Source organism: Osmerus mordax, chromosome 23 (genome assembly GCF_038355195.1).
Source record: "Osmerus mordax isolate fOsmMor3 chromosome 23, fOsmMor3.pri, whole genome shotgun sequence".
In the NCBI taxonomy this organism is placed as follows: domain Eukaryota; kingdom Metazoa; phylum Chordata; class Actinopteri; order Osmeriformes; family Osmeridae; genus Osmerus; species Osmerus mordax.
The window spans coordinates 6,447,994-6,455,638 of record NC_090072.1 but is presented as its reverse complement, the minus strand read 5'-3'; the positions used below and the strand labels follow the sequence as shown (position 1 = coordinate 6,455,638).

At 42.1% G+C, this 7,645-nt stretch overlaps 1 protein-coding gene across 3 annotated transcripts in view; it reads right to left on the bottom strand.

The window, feature by feature from the left end:
- Positions 1 to 647: 647 nt before the first annotated feature.
- Positions 648 to 7,645, bottom strand: part of kcnip4a (potassium voltage-gated channel interacting protein 4a) — a 93,672-nt gene continuing 86,674 nt past the window's right edge. For all 3 annotated transcript variants that reach the window (XM_067261265.1, XM_067261267.1, XM_067261266.1), the window contains 6 exons: positions 4,669 to 4,738; positions 3,382 to 3,452; positions 2,628 to 2,735; positions 2,345 to 2,449; positions 2,184 to 2,246; positions 648 to 2,028 (listed from right to left, as the gene is read on the bottom strand). In XM_067261265.1, coding sequence (XP_067117366.1) covers positions 1,981 to 2,028; positions 2,184 to 2,246; positions 2,345 to 2,449; positions 2,628 to 2,735; positions 3,382 to 3,452; positions 4,669 to 4,738 — 465 coding nt within the window. In that variant the 3' untranslated portion in view covers positions 648 to 1,980. The remainder of the gene's footprint in view (positions 2,029 to 2,183; positions 2,247 to 2,344; positions 2,450 to 2,627; positions 2,736 to 3,381; positions 3,453 to 4,668; positions 4,739 to 7,645) is intronic.

Here is a 7,645-nt window from a genome sequence, read left to right as displayed (position 1 = left end):
TCACATTTTTCATTTGACAAAGTCACACATTGGTTCTGCGGTTTTCAAGTTTCTCCTGGACATTATATTAAGAATCCACAAAATAAATAATGTTGCATGTCCTGTGCATATGCAAGTCACAGTGCCAATAGTAAAGGTATTGATGGGTACAGTCCAGCAGGAAAACAACACAAACAGAACATCCCAGGCTTTAAGAAATGCCAATCTGCAGTGTGAGTGCAAGATCAAAGAATCGGTAAAAATAGCGTCATGCACATCATGCTATCAAAGGTCTATCTAAACAATGACAAGACATTTGGATGATAGAAAGAAAAGACGAGGCTTTAAATGAATGTTCTCACCCCCACCCCTAGTCTCACATGGTGAAATAATTGGCCTAATTGAATAAAGGGATACACATTTCCACAGATAATTAAACTGTGCCAATCTCACCCAATCAGGGTAGAGAAGATGAGGGGCCAAGCCAAACTACCTTCTGCCTCAGCTCTTACCAGTCGAGTCGAGGGGGTGAGGGGGGCTGCAGCGCTAGGAACGAAGGCATCCCTCCCACACACTCATCCATGGTTAGATTGGGAGGGAGGGACTGCATGCAGTGTGCCTGCTCACATTGAGGGCCAATCAGATTGCAAATTAGACAGCAGGAGCCAATCAGTAAATTGGACACAAGCCCAAAAACCAGAGGAGAACACGTGTGAACTGAAAACCCAGTGACAGAGCAGGTACATTTAGCTAAGAACTACACCTCGTGACCTCCTTCAAGGACAGTGATCGGAAGACCATAGTTCACCCAGGAGAGATAATAGCCATAATACTGTACACTCGAATATCTTTGTACAATGACTGCCATATCATATAAATCAATCAAACATATACTTTCATACCAGTGTAAACGGCAAAATAGTGCTTCAAAACATGAACGGAAACATATCCACGGATAGAATACAGGATCTCTTTACAGGGAACATACACATAAGATTTTAATGAAATACACTAAAAGCAGCATTATGTTGTGACAAAGACACCTTATTAGTAGTACAGATACCTGTGTGCTTCTGATGTTTCTCAACACCCAACCAGACATCAAAATCCCAGAATGCATCGTCTTACTCTAGTTGGCAAGGTAACATAAACAGAGTTGAAAATGTCCTCATAGATCTCTTATCTATAGTATATACATGTTTAAAAAGGGTACAATGCAAATCTATGTTGTATAGGTTTTCCTCAGAGAGCAACGGACAGACCTTGTGTTTGTAGGAACATTCTGGAACGCTTAGCAGTATGTAGTGCGGAGCGTCTGAAACCCAGATTAACCCAAATACCACGTCCCTGTTGGTAGACCGTACAGTATTTCACATACTGAGGTGACACTGCTGTCCCTTAAATGGGAGCTCACAGATCACAGTGTCTCTTCCCACTGAGAGGAAGAGAGCTGGGTCATGGTTACAGCGCAGGGGATAGAAACCAGCTGTGTTCAGCCAGTTCATGTGGATGTGAGCCCAGTTGAAACCTTCACCACCAAACGTGTGACTCGCTAGTGACAGAACCCACACACAGCACTCACCCTTCCAAGCACAATTTAGCGTTTGTTCGAAGGCTGAGGCAGATGCCAATAAAGGCTCTAGGACTTTTCACTGTAAATGGGGAATGAACTACAGCCATGGTGTTAAAATGCTTCTTTAGCAAATGGGTTTGATTAAGACCGTGTCAAATGGAACAATTGTAGATCTAATCAATCATAACTGTACTATTTACAAATGTCAAGGATCAATTGTGTTTGAGCAAAATTATGTTTGGTTTGTTTATCTCCTACTACAGGTGACAGCGATTCCAGGATGTTACATACATGTGGACAATAGTAATGTACAGTCCACCCTCGTATGGTCAAGGTTATTAGTCTGCATAGCGCACCATCCCACAGTGTATGATGTTATAGGTCTGTAGTTGAAGGTCTTATCCAAAGCTCTCCAGGTTGTCTATGAGTTAAATGACGTTCTCAAAGAGCTGCATGGATCTCATGATGTTCTCATCCTGTGGACAAGCAGATAAATTACTTCTTAGAACACACTTAGAAAATGCCACATACCTTAGCCAAAATGATAACACCAAACACCAAAATGAGCCCCTTATGTAAACGTTGACATAAATAGTTTTTCATGAGGGAACTGTTAGGGGGCAACACTTACATTTTGGCAGCAGTCTATAAACTCGTCTATGGTAACGACCCCATCCTTGTTCTTATCCATCTTCTGTTGTTGGAGAAGTGGGGGGGAGCAACCACAAAAATAGAGTTAAACAGTGTACCGTTTGTGCAATTGAGCTTCCTAACTCACAAGATGAAGCTGACCTGAAAGAATATCTCCACATGTTGCCGTGGCGCCTCATCCTTCAAGATGGGGTATGTGCACTTCCCCATCATATCATAGATGGCCTTCATGATGTCCAACATCTCCTGAAGGAGAGAGAGAGCACAGGGTGGAGAGTTGAGGACACTTAGGAAGGATGGTTTCTCATCTTTATTTAAACTAACTCCAGAGAACCTTTAACATGATCCGATTTCTACAACCCTCCATCATATTACAGACACATTTTAATACTAAAAAAGACACGGTATGATTTAATTTCATTACCTCTTTCGTAATGTATCCATCCTTATTGATGTCGTAAAGATTAAACGCCCAGTTGAGTTTTTCCTGGACAGTGCCTCGGAGCAGGATAGAGAGGCCCATCACAAAGTCCTGCAGTGACAAACAGATTTAGACGAGGCCTCTGCTCCCAATCCATAAATATGACACGCATTCAGCAACGTGACGTAATGTTCCCCCGAAACTCCTGCCAAGGATCATGCTTTCAAGTAATGTAATTAACGATCAATCTTCCAAATATCATAACTTGTCCCATCCCTGTGGATTTTTGAGGATGTGAAACTGTGTCCCAGGGTACAGAAGACTGTAACTGGACTTAAACAAAATTGTCAGTTTTATTCACTTCTGATGGAAGGTCCTCTAGAATCGATATAACAAAAAACAAAAATTGGGGTTAGGCTGTCTTCTGGGCTTTCCAAGAACCTGGTGTAATGTAGCATCCTTGTTCAGATGTCCTCGTTCCATCACAGATGGAGCCATGCCCTCCGTCACACATCAAGCCTGCTTCTGAAACAGAGGCCCCCCTGACCTTAAGCCCTGTCATATCCTAACTGCTCATGTGTGTGCTGGACTGGTGCTGGAGGTGACTGCTACAGTATGTGCTTCAGCGCTGCAACCGTTTCAGTCCTTCGAGGACTGCTCCTTGGAACCGAAACTCTTTACAGAAACATAAAATGCAAATGTGCGTCGCGAGGAAATTGCATGTCCAAGACGATTCATCCTGACAAGTGTCACTTACCTCGAAACTCACAGATCCGTTGTGGTCCGTGTCGAACGCGTTGAAGAGGAAATGTGCGTACGTCGAGGCATCTGGGGAGGGGAAATAAAATAAATGAGGAATCCAGACAGACACAGTCATTCCTCTCAGTGTCACGACCTCCATTTACACAGACAACACAACCGACACATGCTTCTGAAGTCTGCTCTTCAATCAGAATGTATCAGAGACTTGGTTCGACGTGATGGAAGCACGTTTTCACGTTTGGAAGCCGAGAGTTAACAGAGAATAAAAGAGAAGGGTGTTGTTTACATTTTATCTTTGTTTTCAAACACAAGGGGAGTGTGTTTGTGTGTAATGTCAAAAGACTGGCGGAGGAGGAAGTACATTTAAATGAGTGTTTTTTCACTGAATGATCTGCTGTGTAAAACAATCCACCATATACAGTACGCAAAACCCTAGAAAAGACAGCAAACATTAAACCCAATTATCTCTTTGGAATGCCTCCTTCAGCTGGAGAGTCACTACAACCAAGTCAACACAGAGGAGAGAGATTCAATATCATAAAAAAAGGGGTAACAATTATATTTATTTATAATGAGCTTGGTTGATAACTCACTACAGTATGTTAATGAGAATGAGCAGAAGGGCGACAATAGTTCCATGAACGTGTTTAGTCATAGAGGTTTCTTCACAGGTCTTATACACTGTATCTACCTTCTCAACTCTCACATTACAGTGCCTTGACATTTACAGAAGGGTCAGGAGTGTGTTGTCTCAGACTAGTCCAAACAAAGCAGACATTTTCTAAAGCTGAATGTAGAAAGATGTTCTCCAGTCCACTAGAGAGCTGGGAAAATCTGTGAGAAATAATGAATCTTATGAAGCGGGAGCAGGGGGTATCTTAAGGTGACACCACTCATGAACCCCCCTGCAGCATCTGTATAGTACAATATGTGTATTCAGACTAGAGAAGCAGAGCTCTGTAGAACCCAGGAGTGAAATGAACTCAGAGTGACCTGAACATGTGCCACAGCAGGTTCAGATGCATGTTTTTGAATCTCTATCCTCCTCTTTTCCAATGGAATTATTTCATGAAAGAAAAAGAATCAATTCAGCAACCATAAAAGCCTTAACGTGAGCACTGTCAAGGCTATACGGGTCTCTGCTCCACCCTGTCGTACAGCATCCATTATGAATAGAGCTGTGAGGAACGAAAAATCATAGGGTTGTGTAAACTGAGTTCTCATCCAGTGCACTAGTCTTCACAAAGACGCACGCACAGCCAAGAGATCAATATTCACGTACCTCCCTGTGGAAAGAACTGCGAATAGATGTCCTTAAAGGTGTCTTCATTGACCACACCGCTGGGACATTCCTGCAGAAGGAGAGAGATATTTAGAGACGTCTGCATCATTAAAGAGGTCTCTAAGTAGGTTTAATTTCTTGGTGCTTTTGACTGGAGGCCAGTGAGGGAGTCCGTCGAGTCATATCACACTACAAGACAACAGAGGAGACATCCTGGTGTTACCCCTAACAAAGATTCATATTCACACAGTTTACTCAGCTACAAACATAAGACTTCTATTTCATTTATTTAGACCGTATTTACAGACTGAAATATGCCTCGTTCAGTTTTGCCTTGTTACAAAGGAACAATGACACGGCAATCATACAAAAGGAACAATGAAATGCAGGCTGTGCCAATAATCTTCTTGGTTGTCTAGCCACATTGCACTGCAAAACATATGACCTACTTTTAGGAATCAAAACAAAACGCACACTGAATACTTTTGAAAGAAGCACAGCAAAGAGATTTCGCCTGAACTGCAGAGGCTGTGGTATTTTGACACGCAGGACAGACATCCTTGCTGAAGACCTAATTCAATATCTGCCTGCTGCCAGCCGGCATTCACCCTGGCAGTCTATTCAATTCGGGGAGTGCATTTTTCACTACAGGCTAAGATGGTTCACCCACGCCAATATTCTCTGAACCAAAAGGAACTTCAATATGTGGAGTTGATCTTGGGCCAAGGCTGGGTAATTTCAGAGACATGAGAAGTGTGCTGTTGAAAACATTCCGTTGACATTGACAGTTTCGGAAAGTACAAATGAGTGTCTTTTAGAAAATCAATATAATGTACACCTAAAGGAATCTAACCATAAGGTTGTTTGTTTGACTAAGACCAAGGATAAGCAAGGTCAAAGAATGACACTGCATCAAGTGTTTCCAAAACTCAATCTACAGGATGACAACAAAGTTTGTGCTGATGCAGGTTCACTCAGCTAGTCCCTGACCTTGCACTGAAGCAGTGCTTACATCATGCTAGTGTGACTTCTCATTCAACCACCCACGACTTGACTTCAGATGTTTTAGTGAAAGGCTGGAACAACATTCTGAACAACATTCTATACTCTTAAGAACCTTGAAGAGCATATTTGTGCAACACAGCTGGTAAAAAAAAGAAGAAAAAAGAAGTTTAACTTTTTTTTTCTTTTTTTAACTCCAAGACACCTGTAAATAAAAGGACACAAAAAACAAACAACCTAAACATCGTACCAAAGTTTTTAGTGACTGATAACCCTCAGTAATCCACACAGTACATAATGAAACTAGGGATAACAATTGTATGCATCGTGAAACCCATCAGAAATATGTTTGGGGAAATGATGTGGCCATCAACAGGCAGCAGGATTTTAGCAGATAGAAACATAACTAGCATGACTTATTGTGTGCATAGCGGGCACATTTGATGATTTGATTTGATTACAAAGCCTGACTCAGGAGAGAGAGAATGCATCACCCATTATCTATCAAAGGGAACAGGAAAAGAGAGGGCTTTTAACCAAGTCTTTTTCTAGAGAAAAATATGTCTCTTTAGTATATGGTTGGGTATTTGTGCAAGACCTGTGTGCTACAATAATAGTATAGGTGGTTTATATTGTTATATGTTGTGTCAGAATTGTTGTCCCTGGTTTCAAAGCTAACCAATCGAACAACATCTATTCAAAGTCTACTTTTGATAATACGTATTCTAAATCCATTCATTATCCATTCTGTTATTGTCTACAAATCTTATCTTTTGGCAAATATAAACGTGCAGCTGAAACACAGAAGAAAGGATGATATGTATTATGGTATCCTAACAATACAAATATAGACACTGTTCACAACACCAAGGTTCTCATACAGCTGTGCGTCTGTTTGTGAGTAAGTGCCAAACACATAAACACAGCTGGAAGGTAGTCCCTTTGCCCATGCACATTTAAAAAGCAAGGCAGCGTTTTCTATCTCAGTTGGAAATCATATTTCCATCACAAACTCTATGGCAAATGGATTTGTGTTTAGATTTCTGAAGGATCTTTCAATACTACAACCTTATTAAGCCCTGCCGTTCTCAATTAAGTGTGTGTGTGTGTGTGTCCAGTTTTGTCAGTGACCCTCACGCATGAAGAGTTTGTCAGAGACGAGTGCTCTCCAGGCAGCTGTGAAAGCAGTTGTTGATCCAAGGTGTGACACCAGCCTGTCATGTGACCCCGGAGTAGAACCACACTAGCCTGTCATGTGACCCTGGAGTAGAACCACACCAGCCTGTCAGGTGACACTGGAGTAGAACCACACCAGCCTGTCATGTGACCCTGGAGTAGAACCACACCAGCCTGTCAGGTGACCCTGGAGTAGAACCACACCAGCCTGTCAGGTGACCCTGGAGTAAAACCACACCAGCCTGTCAGGTGACCCTGGAGTAAAACCACAGCAGTCTATCCAGCATGTCAAATCCACAGAGTACCTGGGGACACGATGCTGCTTTTCATTACCGAGGCTGACACTCTGTCCTTCTTTTCATCTTCCTTCTTGTGGTTCAGACTTTGATGAGGCTGTGAGGCAGGGTTCCTGTGTGGTGCTGGGTCAAGAGGGCTCTGTGTTTGTCTTTGAGGTTTTCTTTGTGGACGGTGGTGAAATACCACTAAATCTATTCCACTAAATCTATTCCTCTGTAACCAGGCAGTGAGGGAGAGGGAGGAAGAGGAAGGATAGTGTGAAGAGTGCTGGGTGACCTTGGACCTCATGTAAAGACTGTGTTTACCAAATACATGTATTTAAATAATGGTGTTGATGCATGATTACTATACAAATAAACATGGACATATTTGTGGACCCCCTATTGTGGATTATTTGTAGTTTGAGAATTGTGGCCAAAAAAACAACAATCATGTGCAAAAAGGCTTACACGCGTTTAGTTGGCTTGGTTGACTAAGAACTCCCAATTGAGTTGAAAGAAAA